Below are 27469 nucleotides of genomic sequence, written 5' to 3'. Positions count from 1 at the left end.
AGCTGCCTTCAGCAGTGAGCACAAAGCTACATTTCAAAGGAGACTGACAAATTATCCCCAGCTGCCAGAAGGAGGTTAGTTTTCTGTGTGTTCTGTGTCCCCCTTCTCCAATAACCAACAGGTTAACTTTGTAAAGGAAATTGACAAAAGCAGAAATGGTCCTTTCACCCATGTGCGTTTTTGTGAAAGATGTGAATTGGTAATAATCCTCTCCCTTCCCATTCTGCTTTATACCAGGAAATACACCGAATAATCCTAACTCAACCTCTGTGGTTTTCAAGACTCCTATTAAAGCATTCTCTCTTTCTCTCTCTCTCTCTCTCTCTCTCTCTCTCTCTCTCTCTCTCTCTCTCTCTCTCTCTTGTGCTCTTGGGATCTGAATTATTTTAATTAGCTACATTGGTGTCTTCCTCCAATGAGTAACTATTTAAAGGCTAAGTAGTGTCAGCTCTAGCCATGGAGAATTATGTGTTGTTATTTTCCACTTGCATTTTTAATCATCTTCATATGTGTCTTATCTGGCATTTACTTGGCATAACTAGAGAGTCTAATTACCCAGCATATAGCAGGTGCTTCTGCTTAGGAACAGCTTAGGAAGTCTGGAAAGGTTGAGACACAACATGCTCGAGGGGCTTATTAAATGCCTTTGAGTTGAAATACATAGTGCCCGAATACACAATGGTGACGGGTTAATGCAGAAACTTAGGCATTCTTCAGCACCCATAGGAACACAAATCAGTATAACTCACACACACAAGGGCAGCTGCAAAATGTATCAAAACATTAACAGCATTCTGCTCCTTTACCCCCTGAGAGGCTTTTTCTAAGAAATTCATCTTTTCAAAAGCACAATCATTATGTACTACTAATAAAAAACGTAGGTGTTTAAGGAGAGGAGAATGTCAGTTACCCTGATTCAATCATTACACATCATATACATTTATCAAATTATAACACTGTACCATATAAATATGTATGATCAAAGTATTAATTAGTAAAAATAAGTATTTGAAATATAATAGACATGTTGAACTAAGAAATTATAGCATCATTTAAAAATAAAGTGAGAACTTCTGAAATTGTCTATGTAAAATATATTTCTATTATGACATGCTATATAGTTATATAGTATGCAATGTTGTATCATTATTCTCAATCATATTTCGAAGACCATTTAATAGCATAGGGAAATGCTCACAGCCCAAATTAAATAAAGGGGAGAAGGTATACAACTGAGCATATGGCATGATGCCTTGTGTGTGTGTGTGTGTGCGCGCGCACACGTGCATAGAAAACTAGAAGGAAATAAATATAAATTTTAACAATAGTTAACTCTGAGCTGTAGAATTGTGAATTATTTTCATTTCCTTATTTTTATAATGAGCTTGTCCTGCTTTAAAATCTTTTTTAAAAAGAAAAAATACAAATTTGATGATAGATGGATTATGTACATAAAATTCTAGTAATATGGTATAGATTCATCCCACTGACCAGAACTGGACAAGAAAATCCCTTTGGATGCTATGTGTAGAGTTACAATAATGTTTGTCTTTTCAGCATTAAGTGCTGGGAATCGGTATTTGCTATTGAAAAGACATTCGTTCATTTCTCATGTTTTTAACAAATTCTAATTTCATCCTTCCTTCTTACCACTCCCTACTATTTTTCTACTGTCCAGATCTGTGGAACAAATGCCAGAGAAAGCAGACATAAATAAAACCCAAAGGCTTTAATATACCACAAAGCCTTGCTTCCTGTGTCCAAATGGCCATATGCCCACTGTACTCCCGAGAGTGGAGGAGAGCTCAAAACACAGACGTGCTTAGGGAGTCTGGAAGGATTGAGACCCAGCGCACACAACTCTCCCACCCTGACTTTATTAGTTTGACATGATATAAACTGACTCTGTTGGTCGGGGTGGGGTGGGGTAGGTACTAAATAAAAAGCCAGCCACTAAAGACAGATATCTTAAGAAATCACAAAATCCTAAATCTTTATAGCAGAAAGGAAAATATTTCAACAAGAATAAGATTCTTTCCAAATACTGATCCTATGCTGAAATAAATGTTAGTTCAAAGAAATACCATTTATCAAAGCACCCATTTTACAGATGAGGAAGTCAAAACACTGGAGAAATTTTTGAATTGCTTTAAATCTCACAGTTTCCTAGTTACAAACTTGGGGCTGGGGTCTACACCTTCTGGAGACTCTCTGATAAAAAAGAATTTTTGAGTTAGATGTTTTTCTCAACTATAAATATGCCAAATACTTACTGTACACAGGCACTTGAATGTTTTCCCATCAGCTCAAGACTGTCAGATACAAAATCAAATTCATTTTGTTTCCCTGTCATCAAGAATCTGAGCCAGAGTGAATTTGGCCTTTGTTCTCTCTCAAGCCCCTGCCCTTCACCCTGTACAGGGTTTAACAGAATGTGTCAGTTTTCCTTCAAAAACATCACCATGCCTTACTCTTCTGACAACACTCCCGAGGGCTGGGGGGAAAAGCCCAATTAGTAAGGTCCTTGTAGGACAAGAGTGAAGACCTGAGTTCAAACCCAAGAGCCCATGGAAAACAGCTGAACATCGCAGTGTGCTTCTGTAATTCTAGCAGTGAGGAGGCAGAGACAGACAAATCCCTGGCTAGTCACCCTAGCCTAGCCTAAGCTACCAAAAAAAACCTGTCCAAAAAAAACCTTGTAGTATAAATCATTACAACATAGCTCATTTAGGAGCAATTAGTATTTATTCAGCAATATTCATCCACACAAGCACCCACTGAGTACCTAATATTTGCTAGCCTTTGGGATAGCCAACTCATTTTTCTTGTCTTCTCAACTACATCCCTGAGAGTTGCAGCCATGTGTTTCTCCATAGCCTCTCAAACACCCATTGTGATTCTAAGCAACCCCAGAGACCTTTGAGTTCTCAAGAGACTCAAGCAATTTGCCACCAATTCAGTGGCTAGAGAACTCTGTGGATGCTATCGGCTGTAGTTCTATCCCAACTTGTCAAAGCGACACGAGTATAAGCCACTTGCTCAACAAAGATAGCATATTATCATGTGACTTCTAAACATCATTATCCTCAAGCAGTGACATTTCATAACTACCTGGAAAGGTGGGATCCTGAAAGTTAAGTGGATTTTTACCAACAGAAAGTTTCAATAGACATACTTTTCCTCATTTCTCTAAGTATAACTTAAAACCCTGAAAATTAATTATATATATATATATATATATATATATATATATATATATATAACAGACATCTCAGGAATAATTGGAATGCCATACTGACCCTCCCATAAATATGTACAATTACTACATATGAGTTTCAAAACCCATAATAATAAAGGAAGAGAGGCTGGAGTACTTGCTTGATATGCGATGGGCCTTGGGTTTGATCGATAGTACTGGAGAGAGAGGGAGGGGGAAAGAGAGGGAGACAAAATGAAGTGGACGGAATCAGTTGGCACTATTACACATCGTCAGTAATCAAGACAGCATGGCATTGGCAGAGGGACAAACACATAAACCAACAGAACAGGAAAACCCAGAAGGAGCTCCACATGAATATGGCTACTAATTTCTTTTAAAGATACAAATACAACTCAATGGGAAAGGAGTCTTTTAAAATTATTTAATTATTTAATGGGAAGGCATACATATGTCATGGCACTCATGTAGAGGTCACAGAACAGCTTTCTGAAATTGGGTCTCATCTTCGTCCTTGAGGCAGAGTACCCCTTCGCTGGGATATCTGCTATAAAACAGCATACCCCAGGTTAGCTGGCCCACAGGCTCCCAGCAAAGGCACAACCAAGTTGATAATCAAAATTGACCATAACAAACTTGGATCTCAGTTTCATGTTTTATATTTTAAAAGTTTATAATGGACTTAGATATGTTCAGAGTGAAGACTTACAAAAGAAATAGGAAACAATCTTCAGGTCCCAGAGCTCTTAGACAAAGTAGCACGATGCTGAGTTTCATGAATAATAACTTTCACCAGATGAAAATGTGAAAGATTCCATAGGTGGTGTGGTACATGCTTTTAATCTCAGCATTAGGGAGGCAGAGGCAGGCAGATCTCTTGAGTTTGAAGCCAGCCTGGTCTACAGAGTGAGTTCAGAACAGTCAGAGCTACACAGAGAAGCCCCGTCTTAAAAATCAACTCCCTCCCTACCCACCCCCTTGAAGCACCAAGAATGTATTTTATATGCAAGCTGGGGAGATGGTTCAATGGTTAAGAGCACTGTATGCTCTTCCAGAGAGCCCAAGTTCAAGTCTCAGCACCCACGTGTCAGTTTAAAGCTGCCTCTAACTCCTGTTCTAGGGGATCTGACTTCCTCACATACATAGGCAAAACACAAATGTATATAAAATAAAAATAAAATATTTTTAAAAATGCAAAAGATTCTAGGAGAGAGTAGCTGTAATGTCAGTGCTTGTAAGGTAAAGTCAGGAGAATTGTGTAATGGAGACCTGTCTGAGCTGTTTAGCAAGACCCTGTCTCACAAACACATTTTTAAAAACATGAAAGGTCCATGTTAAGAGATTTTTGTTTTTAAGACCAACTACAGAATTAGAGGAAATATTTGTAGTGATGTGGACTCAGTGCAGGGGAAGGGGGCAGGGGAGGTAATCCAGTTAGATAATGGGCAAAGGAGATGAAGTTAGGTTGTTAGGTTTCAGCAAAGAGGCAACGTGGATGGTATCTCTGTGAAAAGGCGGGCGCCATTTGGGAACTACAAACTGAGACCATGGTGGGACATGCACACCTACAAGAGCAGCTGGAATCAAAACCCGTGACAATACCAAAGGGCAAGGAGAATGCAGAGAAACCGGATCTCTCAGGCATTGCTGTGGGAATGAAAAATGCTACAAAAACACTCTGCAAAACAGTTTGGCAGTTTCTTACAAAACTAAACATGCAATTACCATAGGACCTAGTAGCATTTATCCCAGAGAAATGAAACTGTATCCACATTAAATCTCATACATGAATGTTTGCAGAAGCTTTATTTGTAATAGCAAAAAAAAAATTTTTTAAACACCCCAAATGTCCTTTGATAGGTGACTAGTTAAACAAACTGTGGCACAATTAAAAGCAAGAAAGAACGACAACTTGGGGCGGCCTCGAGGGTATGTTCTGGAGTGGCAAAATTGTACAACACTCTTCATTTCTGCCTCCCCCAGCATAGGGAACTCGCTATTCAGTCCCTTCTGACTCAAAAGACCATTTGTCAAAAGAAAGCATTCCAGGTGATTTCAATTTTGTGGCACTAGCTACGAAGTGAGCATCTCTAAGGGAATATTTTGAAATGTTATCATTTATCCCACATGGACAAGACATACACCGCTCCAAAATGACAGAATTGTCATGCAATGCAATTCCTGCCCCTTGACTTGTTTTCAAAGACAAAATATAAAAGCTCCAGTGAACTGTGCTCAGATGATGGGAAAGGGTGATTTGGGCTGATGGCAGAGGCAAAGGAGTAGTAGGGGAAGAAAAGATAAAGCAAAAAGGGAAACTGAGGAGAAGAATGAACCCCTCTATAGCTGCTTGGGCCGTCCAACCAATGTCAATTTGCTAGGTTTGCCATCTTGAAGCCCCCAACTCTGAGGGTGGCAACTTCTGTCTCTCTCTTCCTGACGATGTTAGATTCCTGTTTTTCATCCTGGTAGCACTTGAATCTTACCTTCCAGTATTTATTAGATCTCTAATTACAAAAGTGTGTGATGAATTTTACTCAATGTTCAATAAGGATGTGTGTGTTCTACTTAATGTCTGTTTCTCACTTGGGACTGGAAGTCCCATGGGTGTTGGGGCTTTTTAGTCCCCTTTCGTATAATCCCAGCACAATGAAGGGACTTGGCACATGGAGGCCAGGGGTGAGGGTAGCAAGATCCTAACTAAATTAAACAGTTACTCGAAGGAAGATTAACTCGTATTTGTATTGGCTACCCCACTTATCACAGTGGATAAGACTGTAGATATGGGGAATATCCTGGAATAAAGAGGTGCTCAGCTTTTTCTACAGGGTTAATGATAATAAAGCCATTCCTTCCTGTCTTTGGAGTCTGAAGGCCCATTGTTCATTCCTTGAGATATAAAATCCCCAGCCCCGAATATGCTTCGCAGAACAATGTGCACATAAGCACATGTGTCTATTCTTGACAAGTGGGGTTTTCTTGCCACCTATCAAGGATCCCTTCAAGTCGCCCAGGGGAGCCCAGAGATTGATGGAAACATTTGCTAAGTTAGAGGAGTGCTAGTGCCTACAAAAGCTTTTGAAGGACTAGTGGATATCAAAAGGCCTGGGTTGCGTCACTTTTTCCTGAAAGGAAAAGTGGGTTGGGAAAATATAAAAGATTTGAGAGATGATAGCCTTCTTCCTGGACTTGGACCTTGGTGCCTAAATACTCTGCTTCATTCTTCTACGGGTTTCCTAACCCTTGTTGTGCACATTAGAGCCCTCCTGACAGCCAGTTAAGAAGTACAGACTCTTCATCAGTAGGAGTAGTTGGGGGGGCTGGCCCATGTTCTAGTACAGTACATTTTGGGAACAAGTCTGACCTGATTAGCCTTTCACATAGCAGCTTGTCCTGTCTTCTCAGGATACCAGGATTCATCCCTGAGCTGCCAAAGTGCTCCCCTCCCCACCCACACTACTCTTCTTCCTCTTCCTCTTCCTCTTCCTCTTCCTCTTCCTCTTCCTCTTCCTCTTCCTCTTCATCCTCCTCCTCCTCACTTTAACCCATTAAGGGACACCAGGTCCTTTCCTTGCCTGGCTGAGTCCCATGCTCAATCCCCAGATTACCATGAAAATCCCTCCCCTCACAGCCACCTGACACTGGAGCTGTTGTTCAAGTCTCTCTTGTTCCCTCAACCTGTCTTGTCTGGAGTTAGCTTTTCTCTTATACTCTCCATTGATTCAGCGTAGCCCCCAGTTGCTTATCTGCTAGCTGCTGCTCTTGGCCAAATGGGTATCTTCCCTGAAGTTTCTCCCACTCAGTCCTGTCAACTTCTGTTTTCTTCATCCTTAAGCAGTCCTCGGGTTTGTATCATCTGTTGTTGCCATGCCTACCTTGGCCTGATCCTTTTCTTCATAGTGTCCTCATAAGGAAAATGTCTGGTCCCTAACCTCCCTACCTTGACCCCAGCCCACCCCAGCACTGGTCCTTTGCCTACCAGCAATTTGTAATGGATTCTTGGAGTCACCTTGGTCTCTACTGCATGGACAGTTTGACTCCAGTACACAGAGAACAGAGGAGAGGATCTTGTGGGAAAATGTGTTCACATGTACTTACTCTTCCTATTTAACTGAATTCTAATACTTGTCAGTGGCTGTATTTTACAATTTGTTTTAGATTAAAAAAATATGGAAGTCAGGCATGGTGGTTCTCTGGAGACACAGGCAAATGTATCTCTGTAAGTTTGAAGCCAGCTTGCTACAGACCAAGTTCCAGGCCAGTCAGGAATATAGAGTGAGGCCCTACCTCAAAAACAGTATTTTATAAAGAACTAGAAGAATGGGATCTGAAGTTTCTTGTATATACACACACATACATACACACACACACACACACACACACACACACACACACACACAATGATACACTAATTGCCCTGAGTCGATAATCATATATTTATATACATGTGTGGAATTATATCGCATTATATTTTATAAGTATGTAAAATTTAAGAAATAATCCAAAATAAAAAAAATCTAAAGTAGCAGACCAAAATAGTGCCAAATTTTAGAACGAAGATAGTTTTACCAAAACAGCTGAAGCTGGGGTAGTAAATCAAATCAGAACCAAAGAGGGCTCTGTTCAACCCCATTCTGTGTTCACACTCTGAGAAAGGGCACAGGGACCAGAACCTTACAAATTGGACTTTTCTGGGAGCAACCACATTTTTTTAGGTAGTGAGGAAAACTATACCAGTTCATAAAAACAAGAAATATGTTGATAGTTTTTTTCCCCCCTACATAAAGCTTGCCCCTTTTTTTCAGCATGGAGGTTAAAGGAGAAGGAAAGAACAATCTCGATTTCCAGTCCTTAGCCCTTCTCCACCTTGCCTGTCTCATTGAAACCTAGCATGGCTCATAAATATCCTAAGGAGGGCTGAGAGCCCTAGCAGGGGCCATCAAGACAAGCCCTCAGATGGAAAGAGATAAGTGGGAGTTGGGAAGCATCCTGGGCAGTGTCACTTCATCTCCAGCCTTTAGCTGCTTCTTTTTTTTTTCTGTTTCTAATTGAACCTAGGACTTCCTGCATGTAGGCAAGCTCTCTACCAGTGACCATCATTAGCCTTCTTTTCACCTAAAACATTAAGACACAGTTCCCCACATTGTCTAATCAGGCCTTGAACTCATTCTATGACCCAGGAAGGTGTTTGAAATTATGCTTCTTCTGCCACAGCCTTCCCAGTAGCTGGGAATGCAGACCTAGCCCCCTTTACTAATTTTGGTACTCGGCCTGGAACTCTCTTTCAGTGAAAATAGTTTGGACAAACTGAGATATTTAAAGCCCCCTGCCCATAGTTAAGTGGTAAGTGCATTTGCCTAGCATGCATGAGGTTGAGGGTTCCACCCTCCAGCACCACAAATAGAATAAAGTTAAATAACAGAGTAAGACTACCCATTCCTGAAGCAAGGGAAGATCTCATGAGTTTGTGACATCTCTTGGGAGAGGACCAGCTAGGGAAGCCACTGATCCGGCTTTGAATTTAGTCCTTTTCTGGGGTGTAACCTGCTTGACCAAGCCATTTAAGTCTCTGGGCCTGCATTTATTTTCCTCTCCCAGGGAGTAGCAACAATATCTACCTCTGAACATTGTGCAAATTAAATGAGACAAGGCTCATAAACCCATCTGTATTGTACTTCCATAATTGTCAACCGAGCAAAGGAGAGGAGGACATGAGACATGAAACCTTTGGATTCCTCTGAAAAGATGGGGCTTTTGCAGCCAAACTCAAGGGCTGCTTTGTGACCCTTTAGGTTTAACAGCTGGGACCTTATTTCCTGACTCATAGGTGTGCTGGCCAGCCCACCTATGTGGGAAGTCACTCTCAGTGCAAGTACTGAAGGGCTTTCAGGAAAAGCCTTGGCTTCCCCAACCACACACACACACACACACACACACTGGAACCTGCCCTGCCCTTATATTTGCTCACAACAAATTTTAAAATATAGAAGATGATGTATCTCCCTCACAGATGCCTTTTCTCCCTCTCCTGGCTGAGGGCTTCAAACGTGCAGTGGACTGTGGGATAGGAAAATGTGAGTTATTGGTCTTCTTGGACTCACAAATTATTTACAGAGCACAGGATTTACAGTCAGGAAGGATTTTTTTTTTTTCACAGAATCGGGCAAATTCTAGATGCACTCTATGTATACAAACCGCCTTCAACAGTTATGAAAGGACATTTTAAACTTTAAATGAGAGCCCTGTTCACGGGACTTTCTCTGCACTGAATTCCAATCAAAACGTCACATTGAGAGCAAGAAGATCCTGTGGAATCACCACCTTTGGGTGGCAACTTTTCCTCAGCCATGCTGTGATTCAGGAAGTAGGGCCCTTCTTTGTATCCATGGTTCACTCTCTGAACTCTGTATGTCTAAAAGGCAGGCATTAACTTGTAACAGACACCAGTGGGTAGAATTCTCCCCAGGGTCCAGTCAGCTTGGATGGTTCCATACAGAAGTCCAAGTTTAAACTCTACCCTCCATAGAAGTCATCCTGTTTAAGCAGCTGTTCTCCACCAGCTGCCTAACCAACTGCCATCAGGCCAAAATTACCCCACCTCAAGGTCTCCACCTCAGGACATAATAAACACACTCCCTGGGGCTCCTTCTCTGACCCATGAGCCGCAATTACCCACATTAGAAGTCAGCTCCGGTCTCCAGCCATATTTTTTTTATTTTAACAGCAAAGGGGCAACCTTCAGATATCCCTCACTCTCTGCACATGTGGAATGAGATAAAACAGAAACGTTTGCTGAGTCAGATTCCCAGAACTAGATCCAGCCAGAAACGATGTGAATGTGGAACCAATCAAGAACTTACATGTGTTACAAAGGGCTAGCTTAATGGTTCTCTTTAAAATAGTTTTTAAGATTTGCAACTGCAGCCTGAAGAGTGGAATTCTTGCCCTCTATTCCCAGTTCCTTGTTGTTTTTATTTGGAGAGAGGATGTTTTGCAGAATTTGTGGGTAAAGGGGGACTGGGGTGAAACTGAGGTTAAGAATTCATAGGGAACAAGAGGTAAAGACCGAAGCCATTGCTTCTGTGTTGAGAGGTCACCGTGCAGGCAATTCATTAAATGTATAGTAATTTTCCAGCAATGTAGTATGAAAATCAGCACATCCAACAAAATATTTCACACCTAGGAAAAGTCAAACCCATCTTCTGTGTGGCCCTAAGTGGTATTTTTCTGGAAGGAAAACGTATTTGAAACAAATGTCAGAACAGAAGTGCTGTTTATGAGGAACATAGAGAAGTCATAGCACTTAAGGTTGGAAACTATCACCTACAAAGACTACAATCCCCAGCCTCAGACCCTCTGAAGGTTAGCATGCAGGTCTAAGGTTCGTGTTCACCTACCTGTGTATATAGGTGTCTTCCCTTGTTTGCTTTCAATACAAAGCCTGGTGGTCGTATTTCTTTCATATACTACTTGAAAAAAATCAAAGTAAAATAATGGATCCATTGTATGGCCCCCTGAAGCTTGGTGCCACCACGACAAGAGGGAGATCTCAAAATGATGGATGGGATTAGATCTAGATGGCCATTGAGGAGCTTTCTAGGCCAGCAGTAGAATGAAGCTCTGTTTAGGCCCCACAGCTGAAAAAATCAGGTACTCTGAACCCAAAGTGGGAGACCCTAAGAATCTGTGTTATCTTGAATGAAATTTCTCAGGTTCTGCTTGTGACACTGGTAAAGGGAAAGAGAGGCTTGGGGCTGGCTACAACATCTAGCTAGGAGGGCCCCCAAGATAGGAGGTACTGTGAGGGAAAGTGCCACAGTGTCAAACTCCCTTCCCGGATGCCTGCCCGCCGTATTTTTTTTTTTCTCCATTCACTTATACATACATTCCTGCAGTATTTACCAAACACCTATTTCAGGCATGAGCCAGGGCAGGAGTATACAGAAGGCATTTGTGTTCCCCTCTCCCTTTCAATGGCTCTTCTCTCCTCCTCTCTCTCCCCATAATTCAGTGGTAACAGGGATGGATGGAGGAATATTCAAAATTTGTCCCTGTAGGAGACATCTGTGCCAGGAATTTCCAGCAACCCCCATGGAGAGTGGCAGATTGATGAAACTCTGGTTGGGACTAACTAGGGAGTGGAAGGAGGTGGGAGTAGGTGGAGACCTGCAGCCAACAGTCTGTCTGAGCCCACCCTATAACTCCCATTAATAGGATACTTGCTCTGGGCCAGGCCCTGTACATGCCACTTCTCATACTTCACACAATCTTACCATCCTTTATGGTCACTCTTCTGATAACACCCTGTTTTATATGAGGAAATTAAAGCCAGGAGTTGAAAGGGGCATGCCCTGGGCCACATAGGACGTGGTAGAACCCCCACTCAAGGTTAGCTCTGTATATCCTATCCTCTTTGGCTTTGGGTTTTAGTTTTTGAAACAGAGTCTTATTATATAGCCTAAGCTGACCTGGAATTCACTATGTATCCTGGGCTAGCCTTAAATTCCTGATCTTCACACCTCAGCTTCTCTGTATGCTAAGATTACAGGCATACAACCCCACACCCACCTCAACAATTGTATGTGCTTAGTGTCTGTTTTCTTGGAGCCCAGGGCATATACTAAGGAAGCACTGTTCCATGGAGCTACATCCCTGGACAGCCTGAGCTGTTGAAAATGTCCAGACATGGGTAAGATAGTTAAGTACCTGAGTGACTTCAGTGTGTCAGGATAATCCTGGAATGGATCTATTCTTTAATAGATGTATAGCCTTGAGTGTTATTTACTAAGCATTACTATCTTCCTATATAAAATAATAATAATTATTATTATTCATAAGGTGGTAGGGATAGTGAAATGAGATCATACATGAAAACTACATAGTAGATTTCCTGATATATGAGTTCTGCTTTGATGTGCAATTAGTTATGTTTCTATACTTAACAAAAAATAAATTTAATTACAAAAACACTGGTTGAACCTTTATATACTAGAAATTGCACTAATTAAGCTAGGCATGATGGCTCATGCCTGTAGTTAGAGCACTTGTGGGGCAGAGACAGAAGAATTGTTCATTCAAGTTCATCCCTTATTCTGTAGAACAGCCATCACCAAAGAGCCAGGGCAGCTGCCATTGTGTGCCAAGAGAGATTGCCGTGCCGTTTTCCAGGGGTATAAAAAAACAAGGAGTGTCAATTACCTCCACATCTCCTATCAGGGGTCATGCCCTGTGAGAACTTATTCTATTTCAGCTTCTACTTCTAGGCAGTCAGGGGAAAAAATGAGTCTGAACAACCCATAGAATGAGCACCTGCTTCAGTCCCTGCCCCAGTATGGACACACTAATCCCCAGCTTTACGAGAGCTTTGCCTTCCATGCAACAGGGCTAGGCTCTTCTAATGGGCCAGCACTTCTGCTTTTAATACCCGAGTCTTGATTTCTAACAGGTGGGTGCCACAGTTGTTCTGCTTCTCATATGAGCCAAGTTGATGGCTCCAACAATATGCAATTCTTCATAAAGAGCCCGTGAAGCCACAAGATGTTCTTACTGAGGGAAGGGGCGGGGATCAGCTCAATCTCTCTCTCCAACACTCCAAGCTAGTGATTTTGAGCAGGAATGAAGAATTTCCCAACCTTGCATCTTTCTTCATCCTGGAAGAAAATAAATGGAGATTCTCTCTCTCTCTCTCTCTCTCTCTCTCTCTCTCTCTCTCTCTCTCTCTCTCTCTCTCTCTCTCTCAGCATTATAATGTTTGTGAAAAGCTCAGTGATATTAGAGCACAAGAGCCTAGCTCTGGATATGTAGAATGTGGTACTGATGAGGAGTCACCCACTGACATTGGGTTGTTGATGCTACTGCTCCCTTCCCTCCCATCCAAGCCTGTTCTGCAGGGATACAGCCACCTAGGCTTGGTAAGTGAAGTCCAGAAGTCTTTATAAACACAGGATAAAATCAGAAAGATACATAGTCCCTGCCTCCAGGTGTAATAGGGACTATGTTATTGTCTACTTCCATGAGAAATATAAGGCTTTGAGAATGTGTGATAGCCCTTTTTGCATCAGGCAAAGTAGTTGGGTGAATGGACAGGCAGATTCAGAGTTGTCACATCTGGTGGGTTTGTATGCAAGTCAAATGGGCTTCCTTCACCAAAATATAATGGGGGTGCTTAGGAGATTGCTCAGTTGGTAAAGTCCTTGTATAAGCCTAAGAACCTATTAAGAACCTAAATTCAAATCTCCAGGACCCATGTAGAAAACTGCCTCGGTAGAGTACCTGGAATTCTAGTGCTGGGTGGTGGAGATAGGAAAATCCCTGGAGTTTACTAGATGGCCCATCTAGCCAAATTGATGAGGTTCAGGTTCAGTGAGAGGCCCCATCTCAAAAATTAAGGTGGTTGTCAGTTGAAGAAGATAACCAATTTGATCTTTGGCTTCCACATGCATATGCACATGCACACACATACAGATACACACAATAGATAGATAGATAGATAGATAGATAGATAGATAGATAGATAGATAGATAGACAGATGCATAAATGAGTTTGGAATGCCTGAATATCCCACATGTTCCATTATATTCAAAGTATGCATGCAGACCATGGAAAAAAATGAGTTCTGTTAAAATAGGGAATGGCTTTTGTCTTTCAAAGTCACAAATATGAGAAATGATAAAAAGTGACCTAGAGTTGTCTACTCTGTACCTTTGCATGTCTGCCTCTCCTTTACTGCCTTTGCTTTTCTATTCCCCTGCTTAAAAAGCTCCTAGCTTCCCCAACACCTGAGACTCTGATATCCATAAACATCTTAAAACTCTCTTTCCCTCCTGTGTGTCCATCTGTTTTGAGATATGGTCTCAATATGTAACTTTGATTGGCCTAGAACTCTATGTAGATCAAGCTGGCCTTGAACTCTGAGATCTGCCAGTGTCAGCCTCCCAAGTGCTGGGATTAAAGGTGTGCATTCCCGTGGCATGCCTCTTTCCTGGGAGTTTGGCACATTCTTCCCATCTTGTCCTTACTACTTACTAGCTTTGTATCTTAAGTGAGTTTCCTTCCCTGCCTAGCCCTTGCTGGATGTTTCATCAATTATACCATCCATTCTCAGGTGCCAGGTTTTGAGGAAACGAGGCTCAGCGTTCTAGGAAAGTTCAGCCTATACACGCCTGGGTCTGCCCTGGCTGGCCTGTGGTGGAGACATCACCAGAAACCCTAATAAGATATCTGAGGTTTTTTTCAAGGCTCACTCTAGCAAGAAAGCCTCACACTTGCCTCTCAATGCCTGTGCCATCTCAGAGCTCCTCTCAGCCATCTCCCCTTACAGGAAGTTCCTCCCAGAGGCCGTCTGTGGCTTGTTTTTGCTCAGTTTGAATGCTGATTTTGCTCATTCTCCTAAATAACTCAGACATAGGATGCTAAGACAGATTCCCCCATATGTCTTAGAGCAGTCGTCCACAGGTTAAACTACTTCAGGACTCTCTTCCTATCACAATGATTAACTCCTAATAATGTCCTGTAACTATGGATTCACTGTGAGCAGAGAAAGATAGCAATAGGCTTGTGGGAAGGCCTGGGGCCCAAATCCATTTTCACAACCATGATCTTGGCAAAGCTCTCTGCCTTTCTGGGCCCCAATTTCTATGGCATTAGCATGTGATGCCTGCCTTTGGGGACCTTACAAGACAGCTGCAAGTATTAAGAGGGATAAGAAGACACAGTATGCTGTGTTAGCAGAGGGAGAGCTCTAGTCAAATAAAAAATATCCAAATTAAGCAAAAATGTGATGTTCTTGGGAGTTATTGCCATATGTGATCCATATATGATCAAACAAGCTTTTGTATAAACTCTGCAGATTCTGCAACTGCTTAAAGCCTTGTAAATGAGCATAAAGGTATTTTTAAAGGTCATTATCATTACTCCATTCTTAGTTAAGTAGAAACTTCTCTTTGAATGCTTGTCCTGTTGCTATAGAAGGGCTTTCGTGGCCTCTAGTTCTGAGGAAAAGAGGAGCAAACACTAACATTTCAAGACAAACCTTAGTGGAAGGAGCTCAAAGACCACACAGTTTAGAAAGGCAATCAATCAATCGCAAATCCCTGTCCCCCCAGGCATGGTGACCCTAACCAAACCAACAGGGAGAAGAAATGTTTGGCAAGTTAAAAATAGGTAGGACTCCTTATTCTCAGTAAAAACACAAGTAAGAAGTGGATTTCTCTCCATGTGGGGGTACTAGTCTGTAATTTCAGCTACCTATGGGACTGAGGCAGAAGACTCACAAATAAATGCAAGGCCAACTTGGGCTACAGAGTGAGTCCCAAGTCATTCTAGGTGGCTTAACAAGATTCTGTCTTCAAATAATAAGTAAAACTACGACTTAAGGGCTGGAGAGATGAGCCAGTAGATGATATAATTCTTAATACACAAGTACAAGGATGAGAGTTAGGATCCCCAGAACTTACATAGAAAATGGGGCAGGCATGGTAGCCCATCTACAATCCCAGCACTCCAGAGGTGGAAACAGTGATCTTAAGAGCAAGCTAGCTACCTAGACTAGCTGAATTAATAAGCTTCAGGTTTAATGAAAGACGTTCCATAAACAAAATAGAGTGTGATTGAGGAAGACGCCTGATGTTAACTACTGGCCTTCACAAGCATATGCAAACACACACACACACACACACACACACACACACACACACACACACACTGGATGGAGGGGAGTAGATTCCATGGGAAAACTTCACACAGAGGAAATGAATTGCCTCTCCAGCCATTATGACAAGTTGTCATTCCATCTTTACCTGGAAGCCTACATAGGAAGCCAAAGACCTTCAGCTCCCTACCAGCCTTTCCCACCAATTTTGAAGCCACATTTTGTCTCTCCTGCGATGATCCAAGACCAGCACCAGCAGCCCTTATGACAGGTCTCTTTCTGTTTGGCTTCACTTCCTGTTGTCTCATTAGCTTTCTCATTCAAACTGAAATTTAAGGCTGAAGGAAGTTACAAAATCCAACCTTTATAGTTGCAGGTTCTTTTCTCAGGAAAGGGGGTTCAACCTCTGGAAAAAAAAATACATGTATCATTTTTTCTAGTACTACAAATAAGATGGCTTGAGGCATGGAACTTTATTGTCTCCCAGTTGTGGAGGCTAGAAGAGCAAGATCAAGACGTGAGTGGGGCCACGATGTCTGAGAGCACTAGGTGGTGCAGGGCTCAGCTATGTAGTTCTGGTATTTGTCAACGCTCCCTGGATTGCAGTTCCAGCATTCCAGGCATGTGGCTGTCTTCTCCTTGTGTGTCTTCGTGTTATCTTTTCTCTGCCCATGCCTGTATCTGTGCTAAAATTTCTCCTTTTAAGAAGATATCATTAGTCATATTGGATTAGAGCCTACCACAGTGATCTCATTTTAATTTTCTTACCTCTATAGAGATCCTGCTTCCGAATAAGTTCTCACTCTTCATTAATAGTGATTTCAGGAAGAAGGTACCAAACCAGGTCTCTGTTATATCAGAATACAGATCAGGAGTATCACACCTGTGTTCAAATCACAGCTACATAAAATATGGAGAGTGATGAATAGTGATATTTGCCAATGAAATACTATACCTTATGCAAAGATAGGATTCACTGTGAACACTTTCGACAGTGTTCAGAAAAGGAAAAGCTCAAACCAAACCTGAGATTGACCATAGAGGGTTGGAGGACAGAGCCCACTTTGCTTCCAGTTTCTCAGGACCTTGGGAAAATTCTGATCTTGCCCTCTATGCTTGGATCTGGTGTAAGCTTGTCCATCTGCTTTCAGAAGGAATGGTGTGAAAGCCTGTAGCTATGGTTCCTTCTTTAGCTTAGAAAATTTTTAAGTGACCCCAGAGCCCTACCCATGTGCCTGAGTAATCCCAGTGACTTCATCAGGGCCCCTCCATGGACAGACCTGAAGCTTCTGGTTCTCATTATACTACCTCTCTAGAGCTAAGACAGTCTGACTTGGGCTTGAGAATTATTTTTTTTCCTCCTGTATAAAGGCTAAAGGAAGGAAGACTTCCACTTTGTCCTCTTCAGAGGTTGATTCATCACAGGGAGTCAGGGTGGGGAGAAAAGGGAAGAGGTGTACAAGGAGTGCTGCCTGCATTCAGGCTAATGGACAACAGAACCATTAAGCTAGGAAGATAGAAAGTCCTTATCATCAGCAAGTCAAGCAGGCTAGCCAATGAGCAGAAGTTATGCTCTCAAACTACAAAAGCTTTCCCACTACTGCAAGCCTTGAAGTGAAATATTGGAAAAGGTAGAGAAGAGGATAGTGAATAACTAAATTCTGGTCCTTAAGGTCAAGTCAAGGAGGCATGGGGACAGGTGATGATTTCTGATAGTCGTGTGTGTGTGTGTGTGTGTGTGTGTGTGTGTGTGTGTGTGTGTGTGTGTGTTTGGTGTGTGCATACATGTTTATGTATATGTGTGTGTACATACAAGTAAAAGTGTAGAGGCCAGAGGCCAATGCTTGGTGTCTCCTTGACTGCCCTCCAAATGATTTTTTTAAGAGTCTCTCACTGAAGCGGGAGCTCATAGACTCATTTAAGCTGTCTGGCCAGTGAGCTCAAGGCAGCTGCCTGTATCCATCCCACAACCCTGCTCCACCCCACCCCCTGCCTCTCTAGAGTTGGGATAACTAGCACAAATCATGGTACCTGGCTTTTTACATAAGTTCCAAGGATCAAACTTGGATCCTCACAGTTGCAAAGCAAGCACTTTACCTACCGAGCCAACTCCCTAGCCCCATGTACTTGCCTTTGTCCATTCAGAAACTATTTACTGATTGCTTATTGTATATCAGACGCTGTGGTGGGTATCTTAAAGAGTTTACAGGGGTTAAGAGCACTGGTGCTCTTTCACAGGACCAGGTTCAATTCTCAGCACCACGTGGCAGCTCACAACTCTCTGTAACTGTAGTTCCATAGGATCCAACACCTCTTCTGGCCTCTACAGGAAAATACATGGTACACAAACATGCATTCAGGTAAAACACCCATACACATAAGATAAAATTCTAAATTTAAAAAAGTTTATGGACTAGGAATTAAAGATGAAAATAAGTAGTAGGGATCAGACTGACATATTTTCTATTTTATTATTTTATTCATATTTTTTCTATTTTCGGGGTGTATTCGTATCTGTATATGTGTTCATGTGTACTCATGTACCCATGTGCGTGTCTACATGAATGTTTTTCTTTTCTCCCAATGTTTCAGCCATGGCCCAAATCTTCTTTACTTTCTGTAATATATGCACACACCTCCCAGATTGTAGGCTCCCTAAAATTGACTGACAGCCTTCCTATCAAAAGAACCTTTCTTCTGAATCTTCTCTCCCTCTCAGGAGCCAAGAGATGGCAATTGGCCCCAGTAAGAACGCATAACACATGTGCCACATGGCCACACTCTGGGTAAAGCTGAGACACATAGCAGCTTTGAGTTAGGGAAAGATGCATGCCAGTTAGGTCAGTTAAAAATCAACCAGACAGCCTATAAAATCAACCCTGGTTTGGCTTGGACATAGGCCACTCTTAAGAGGCTATATACATGCACCCTGCTTTAAAGACTCTGCCCAAAGCTCCCAGTTTTGAAAGTGTGCCTGGCTGGATTTTGGAAGCTATCTAGAGCCCCCACTTACTGACACAAGTTGTATCAAGAGGTGATATAGCCCTGGGTGGAGCAGCTGATCCAACTTTCTGCCCTCCCTAGGCTAAGACCCTGAAATCATCTCAAGTGAACTGGCCTTTATTTGGTTTCAGTATCCTTGTAGAACCTACTAAAGGGTTAAACCTGTGGTCTGGCCTGCTGTGGAGTAGAGAGCCTTGCACAGACACAAACCTACCTTGTCTTTTTAAAATGAGAAGGGACTCTGGGGCTTTGTGGCAAATGGTGTCATTTTTCTGGGATAGAAAGGAGGGGGGATTAATCTCAAATAAATGATTAAATTAAAACATAAACCGAATTAGAGGCATACATTTGGGATTTTTCTTTACATTTTTATGGAAATTATGAAATACATCCCTATCCCTTTGTTCGACTTTAAAATTAAAACAACTCAGCTTCTCCACACAGGAGGAAAAGGATTCCCAGGACCTGAGATTTCCAGTTTCCCCTTGTGTGTGGCTTTCTGTATTTGTTTGTTTTAAATTTCATGTCCAGCTAAGGCATGGTTCCCCATTGTTTTGTGGCCCTATTGTGGTTTGATTTCACATTGGCCAACTTACCTTTTAGTAACTAAATGCCCAGCCCAGCAAAAAGTTCTCTCTCTCTTATAAGGAGCCCAGCGGGCTCTTACTTATTTCACAACCTTTATTTGTGTATCAGATGAACCATGACATTTAAACTATGCTTGATAGCTTAACAGATTATAAGAACAAAACCAGATGGTCCAAACAAAAATAATGCTTTGATTGCTTTCAAATTCAATGTCAAAAATTAAAAACAGCTTTCAGAAAGCCTTGACTTTTTTTTTCTAGAAATGACTTTGAATCATATATATGTATACATGGGCCTCCTGACCCCAAATTAGAAGTATATAAAACAAAAATTTAACAATGGCTAGTTAGGAGTATTTTCCTCTTTTATCTTTTCTATGGCTCCATTTTTTCCCCTGCAGTTCCTTTTAGAATAAAACTATATATGTGTATATATTTAATGGCTGCTTTTTAGTTTAATTTGAATGGCGTCTTTTTAAAGGATTCTGGTGAGGTGTTTTTTTCTATGAAGAAAATGGACTTTGTTAAGCATTAGCAGTTCATAATTCTTCCACAGAAAACGGTGAATAATGTGCAGTTACTTTAACACTGTGTTTCTCGAGGCTCCAAAACATAACCTGTCCCAGGGTCTTTAGCAGGAGTGCAAGTTCCATAAAAGCACTTATTTCATTTTCTAGCTCACTTTAGTGTGTCTTCGGCATGTAAGGCCTTGTATTAATCACAAGTCTCACTCTCTTTGAGAACAATTAGCCAAATAACTCTTTAAAACTGGACTCTAAGAGAACCCTGATTTTCAAAGGCTCTCTACCCTTGAGGTAGTACACAGAGCAAAGTTAGATTACATCTGCCTAAACTGCTAAAACTATCAAGCTTTCAAAGCATCCAGATGCTTTTCTCTCTGTGTCTCTCTGTCTCTGTATCTCTCTCCTTGCTCTGTAGCAGACCCCTCTGACTCCTTTTTCTTCAAAGAAGATGCAAAAGAATGAGCAAACTTTGTTGCAAAGCCAAGCTCTGACAGTTCTATTTTCCCGAGCTAATTGCATGCTCTTTCGGGGTTTCCTTTTCCTCTCTGTTTCCCTTTGTTTTGACAACAAGAGTCTGGGAAAACAATATACAAATGATCACTTTGCTGTCTTGAGTATGCTGAATTTTAAAAATAAATTAACTGTCGAACCAGACAGCTTCCAGGGGTTTATGGAGTGATCTCTTTCTCCAAACTGTTCCAAAAACAGATGTGGAAATGTTTAGCTAATTCCCCTCCCTGTTCTCCACGAAGAATTCCTACATGTCTCTAGCGACATCAGAGGAGATGGGCAGACAAAATTCCCACTTGCTTTCTAGGAGATTTGTGCTTTAGACTTCTCACTGTGCTCAGTAACACCACAAAAGTGATTTGCACTTGAGTTTTCTGTCTTTTAGAAAGTTTTGTAATCCAGACATGGTGGCTAATGCCTTTAATATCAGCACTTGGGAAGCAGAGACAGATCTATCTCTGAGTCTGAGGCCAATCTGGTCTACATAGGAAGTTCCAAGCCAGCCAGCCCTACATAGTAGGCCACTATCTAAAGAAATAAAACAGAAAAGCATCCTGAAATTTCAAAGTCCCTACATTTTGATCAATATAAAATACACCTAAAGTCTACCCCTGGGCTCCATATGCACATGTAGAGAAACACACACACACACACACACACACACACACACACTATAGTTGCAAAAACATCTAACAAACATATTCTTCTAGTCTCAGTGAAACTCTATTTCTTTTAACCAATATGCCACCTTTTGCACTTACCCCAGATTCTATTTTTAAGTTTTAGAACAGTGAGCCGGGCGGTGGTGGCGCACGCCTGTAATCCCAGCACTTGGGAGGCAGAGGCAGGCGGATTTCTGAGTTCGAGGCCAGCCTGGTCTACAGAGTGAGTTCCAGGACAGCCAGGGCTACACAGAGAAACCCTGTCTCGAAAAACCAAAAAAAGAAAAAAAAAAAAAAAAAAAAAAAAAAAGTTTTAGAACAGTGGTTCTTAACCCTCCTAATGCTATGACCCCTTAATACAATTCCTCATGTTGTGGTGACCCCCAACCATAAAATTATTTCTGTTGCTACTTCATAGCTGTACTTTTGCTACCATTAGGAATCATAATATAAATATCTGATATGTAGGATATGTGATATATGACCCCTGTGAAAGGGTCCTTCAACCCCCAAAAAGGTCATAGCCCACAGATTGAGAACCACTGTTTTAGAACTGATGGATATAGTAAATAATTTGTGTCAACTATGCCACAATATCGCATTATCCCCCATAAATTATTCTAAAAATATGAACATACTCTTTTCATTCCATGGGCACATTTACAGATTGATAATATTTGAGGAAAACTTTGGCTATGTACTGACTATTCACTGTCTTTGCAATTAACCCCTGAATAGTATAACCTAAGGACTGTTTCTGTAGCATTTATATAATAAGTAATCTAGAGCTGAGGTAAAGTGGCCTGAAGGATGGGGCTGGGTTGTGTGCTTTTTGTATAAGAGAGTGGAGCATCTGCAGATTTGGGTATCCTCCCCGCAAGCTCCAAGAACCAGCCCTCCATAGTGAATGACAACTGCATCTGTTTTGTTATTCCAATTGCTGTTTTCCACTTTAAATACATCAGTGCCAAACTTCACAAGTAGCATTTTCAGCCATTCCCTGTAGAGATCTTGGCATGGTGGCACTTTTTCATAGTTTCTCATTGCACCCGAAGGTTGCCATTTTATCTAGTCTGGCTATTCACCCTGTTCCATGGACTCACTGGCTCTGCCTCTTGGCTCCTAGGATTACCAGCAGCCACACAACTTTTTACCTACCTTCTGGAGATCTGGCTCTCAAGCTTACAGCACAAGCGTTTTATACATTGAGCCAGCATCCTAACCCTCATTTCATGCATTTTTAATGTAAAGGATTATTCTGAATAAGGGCGGTCTTGGGCAGAGGAAGGGAAGCAAAGGAAAATTTTTGTTGAAGGAACTAGTGGGAAATGTATATGCATAAACCACATTCAAGAAAACAGAAAGTTCCTTGTACTCTGGAACTGCAAGGAAAATAAACACTTTGCATCCAGGTGTTAGAAGAGTTTGCCTGGCCACTGTATAGCTGTGTTCAGGACAGTATGTTCCATAGTTGGGCCCTGTTTGGTTAAGCCAACAAATCTCAGTTCACCGCAGGGAAAATTTGCAATCAAGGCCAAATGGGGCTCTCATAATACATACTCTAAAACCTGTTTTCTAAGCCCACCTGCCAGAACAGGACAGTAGTCACAAGGTGAGCACTCCTATCTTTGTATTTCCCTCCTTCTGGGTACCCCAACTGCCCCATCAGCACTGATGGTTTCAGAAGAGTTTAGCTGGAATTCTGTTTACATCCCACACCTCTTGGGCAGCTTGTACAATTCTAACTAGAGCTGGAATACCTTCAGTCTGGTACTGCCATCATCTCCCATTTCCCTTCTTAGCCTTTCAGCTGCCTTCAGCCCTTGTAACCCCAGTCTTCTCCATCCCTTCTCTAGATCCTGTGTTGCCATCTGATCTCAGTTAGGTGTTAGGAAAGCCAGCTCATGGGATGAATTCACACTGTGTGGTGAATGACTTATAACCATTCCCTAGCACAAATGAGTGCAGCTTGGGGGCACAAACATTCCCTTCTCCCTGGTTCCTGCAAAGAGCAAGGCAGCTGGGGAGAGGATGGCTGCTGTATTTTTGATGAGCTGTTTTCAGCAAAAGGGGGCTCGTCCTAAAATACAACCTTGAAGTACTGGGCTCTGACTTAGGAAGCCCATTATCAAGTACATTCTGCTCTCCTCCTAATCTCTAGCCTTTCCCTTCTCCCTCAGAACTATGGGACCTCGAGCATGGTTTGCACTGACTTTCATTAAATTTTTTTTCTGAGTCCAGAGGCATGTTGTCATGTACATAGTTATCTTCATTTATTGCTTCTGTTACATGGCAATCTGTTGCTGGCTCTGAGGAAACTGGAGAAAATGGGTTCTATATTGTCCAAGTTTGGAGATTTGTACTAAATGATTGCTAAAACAGTGGTGTCAGCAAACCCTCTCCTTTAAACTAAATCAGAGCAGTAGAACTTGACAAGTGGGTGTGGAGCAAGAAGATAGTCTGAAGTGATTGCCTGGGGACCAATTGGCTTGTTTCTTGAAGAATGTAGGCATTTGGTAACTTTATTTGGAGTATTCATGAGAGAAAGGAAGAGGGGGGGATTACACAAAGGATGCTTGGGAAACGGAGAGGAAATGGATAGATTAACTCCTGGACCAGAACAGCTTTCCACTGGAGCCTCAATTTGGAGATTGAGAACAAAAATGGGATGAAAGAATTGTTTCCTTGGCCTATTCCAGGAACCACGTAATGAGAAGGGTTCTGTTTAGGACAGATGGCCCCAAGTACTGAGATCATGATAAAGAAAGGAAAGGGAACTAAGGGGAGACAGGAATGGAGAAAGAAAGGAAGGAAGAGATGAGAGACAGAAAGCTAGTCTAAAGCATCTTTAGGACAGGATGGTTTCTTTCGTTACAGACAAAGTGACAGTGTGACAGTGGTGGAGTGATTCTCTCTCTCTCTCTCTTTCTCTCTGTGTGTGTGTTTGTGTGTGTGTCTGTCTGTCTGTCTGTCTGTCTCTGTGTTGCTGCTAGTGCTGCATTTCTATTGTTGCTTTTGTGAGAAAATAAAATCAGTCATCCCCAGGAGTGACAATTCAGAACAAAGACAGAGTGCAGAAAAGTCTCCTTTGGCTTCTTTTTATATCACCCCCAACACTACAGAGAGAATGAACAGTCATTGAGAAGAGAGGAAAGACAGCACAGGCAAGCGGTGCCCATCAGAAACCATGCATTCCATCCGGGCCAGTGTACTCCGTCTTTGTGGGCCTCTGCACTGTACTTTCCATTTGAAAACTCTGCAAATCTGTCAAGAGCAAAGGCAGAGAAAGGGCTGCCTGTTTACAAATTGGAAAGGGGAATGTCTTGGGGGGATTTTTAGCCTGATGCTATGAATAAAGTAAGCACTCAATAAATATTTTTCAAAGGATGAAATCATCTATATGGGGAATACTTAGCAGGGAACAAAAGTTAATCCCTACACTTATGTACATGCATTTCCTTCCAAGTTTTAGGCACTTTCCACTTGATTCATGTGCTTTTCCATGTTTCAAGTTAAAGCTGAATTGGACACCATCTGATGGTGTTCTCCTTTCTCCCCTTGTTGCTTCTCTCTGCTGCCATGTTTTAGACACTTATTCTTAGCTTTATTTTTTTTCTCCCTGCCACTCTCTCTACTTCTCTTTTGAAGGCAAAAGGCAAAAAGAGCCCAAAAGGTAGCGAGTGTAACATAATCAAGGCAAAGAAAACATAAACAAAATGCTTCTTTTTAATGTAGGATTTCTTTTAAGTAGTTTAGATGCAATAGACATTTAAAATGTAAAAAGCACTGAGAAGAGGGAAACTTCCATGTGAGGCAGAAGTGAATTTTCATTTCATAGCAGGAGTTTGCATATTAAAGATAACTAGCATGGCTTCTTAGGATTTATTTATTTACTTACTTAGCCAGGCTTTAGATGAAGTCCAGGCCCTCCCATATTCTAAGCTAGTATTCTACTTCTGAGAGACATGGGCCTGGAATGGTGTCATATGGCTTCTTGAAGTTGGCCTTTTCATACTGTTTTGGTAGAAACCACATATTGTTCCCTCCTGTGGAGAATGAGACTCTGCACTGATCAGGATGGTTATCCCATTTTGTGTAAGGCCAGCGAAAAACTCAAACGAAACAGTTTCCATAGTAAACATTAAATCAAGGAAAAATACAGTTTAATTGAAACTAGTAACCTAGTCTGCCTTAATGGTGTCATGTTCTCACATATATTATCCCAATGAGTCCTTCCATGTGACCTACTTTCTTAGCAAACAAATTGAATTTTCAAACCTAAGAATATGCCTGGTAAGATGGTCACTGGGTAAAAGCTCTTGCTGGCAAGCCTGATAACCTGAGTTCAATTCCCAGAACCCACGTGGTAGAATGAGAGATGCCTAAAAGTTGTCCTCTGCCCTCTGCCCTCTATTCTCTGGACACTTACCTCTGTACAATGAAATAGAACCAAGTAAGCAAATAACTTCACACTCAAATATAACAAGTTCAAAAAAAAAAAAAAACCTAAAGAGAAATTACATTTTATCCTTGACAACCACATATTGAAATTTGGCTGAATGGCTTAACTAAGTATGACCAAATTCATTCATCTGGAACTCTTATCAGTAGCATTGTAACTCATGATGACTGACCAAAAGATTCTCTGATCAGGGGAATTTCAGAAAGAAAGAAAATCAGAGAAATTTCAGAAAGGAAGAAAGGGAGAGAGGGAGAGAAGGAGGGAGGGAAGGAGGGAAGGAAAGAGAGAGGAAAGAGAAAAAAAGAAAAGAAAAAGAAAACTACATAGTAAAACTTTTTCAAAATAGAAAAATAAAATCAACAGCAAATAACAATAGCATTCTGAGCCTGGTGTGGTGGCTTACACTGAAATCCCAACACTTCTGAGGTAAGGGTATGAGGATTGTCACAGTCCAAGGCCAGCTCATGGAACATAGTGACTTACAGGTCAGCCTTGGCTACAGAATAAGACCCTGTCTCAAAAAAACATAATCCCCTAATTACACTTCCTTCAAAAATTCATAATTGAACTTTACCTAACACATAAGGTAACTGCCTCTTATGTTTTTGTGTGTTCTAGAATCCTTTCCTGGCCGCCTTCCTGCCTCCCGTGAGTGCTACCCAACCTGCTGCAAAAATGAAACTCTTCAAGTTCCTTGGAGGCATGGTCTTCTTCACCTTCATGTTTTCCAGCTACTCTGAGCAAAACCAAGTGAGCGTGCTGTGCTCCACAGATTGGTTCATGGTCACCGTTCACCCCTTCTTGCTGAATAATGATGTGTATGTGCACTTTTATGAGGTGCATCTGGGACATGGTTGCCCTCCCAATCTTGTTTTCCCACATTTCTACAAGTTCAACTACCGAGTTACCGAATGTGGCATCCGCGTCAAGGCCATCTCTCCAGATGTCGTCATCTACAGCTCTGAGATTCACTACGCTTCCAAGGGCTCATCATCCAGATATGTGATTCCCGTGTCCTGCGCTGCTCCTCGCCGGTCCCCTTGGCTCACTAAGCCCTATTCCGCCAAAGCACCTAGCAATAACATGGGCGCGACTCGGCAGAATGATACTTCCTACAACGTGTTCACCTTGCCAGAGCCTAGCCAACAAACCGACTGCAGCTGTCCACCTTATGTCTACAATCAAAAGAGCATGTAAACCCCACATCATGGGGCAGAGTCTTTGGAGGTCCTTCTTGTGTAGTCATCTGACTGTGCAAATATTTCTGGGGACTAGTGTGTTTACTCAGATGATCTGAGGAAACCCATATAGTGTCTAGATTTGAGGGCTTCTGAAAACTCTGTTTCTAAGAATTAGTATGTAGTATTTTCTACTGTCAGGCAAATAAATGCCATTACAGCTCTTTTAGGGGAATTTTGGGAGGGGCCAATTCATAAATAGCTGATTGTAACTTTTTTTTTTTTTTTTACTATTTTTGTATCTCTTAAAACAATAATAAAATTCTGATTGGCATTAAATTATCAGTCGGATGGTTTTGCTTCATAAACACATATCTCGTTTTGTCTATGAACCAGGCATTAGTCTAAGTGCCAGCATTGGTGCCTGGGTTTTTCTCTCTGGGATGGTTTCCCACCCCTTCAGGTTTCTCTACAAAGCCTTTCCCAGGAATCTCTTGCTCTATATCCATACTTCCCGTCTCTGGTCTTCTGTTTACCACCACCAAGCTTAGCACTAAGTCTCTCTTGTTTGATGTCCAGCTATACCACTTTTTATGTACAGAAAGGATAAGCTGGTTATCTCCAAGTCTCCAGTGATTCTGAGAAGCAGGCAAGTCACGTTCCAATGCTCCCATGC

At 41.7% G+C, this 27469-nt stretch overlaps 1 protein-coding gene across 1 annotated transcript; it reads left to right on the top strand.

Annotated features, from left to right (window-relative positions):
• On the top strand, nucleotides 1-27050 carry Plac1 (placenta enriched 1). The gene is made up of 2 exons (XM_034486134.2): nucleotides 1-74; nucleotides 26234-27050. The coding sequence occupies exon 2, from the start codon at nucleotides 26291-26293 to the stop codon at nucleotides 26810-26812; it is 522 nt and encodes a 173-aa protein (XP_034342025.1). The 5' UTR covers nucleotides 1-74; nucleotides 26234-26290; the 3' UTR covers nucleotides 26813-27050.
• Nucleotides 27051-27469: the final 419 nt, after the last annotated feature.

The sequence above is a fragment of the Arvicanthis niloticus genome, chromosome X (assembly GCF_011762505.2).
Source record: "Arvicanthis niloticus isolate mArvNil1 chromosome X, mArvNil1.pat.X, whole genome shotgun sequence".
Taxonomy (NCBI): Eukaryota; Metazoa; Chordata; class Mammalia; order Rodentia; family Muridae; genus Arvicanthis; species Arvicanthis niloticus.
This window is presented reverse-complemented; position numbering and strand designations above follow the sequence as displayed.

Coding starts and splice junctions, on each gene's coding strand:
- Plac1 (XM_034486134.2), top strand. CDS start 26,291: ATGAAACTCTTCAAGTTCCTTGGAGGCATGGTCTTCTTCACCTTCATG.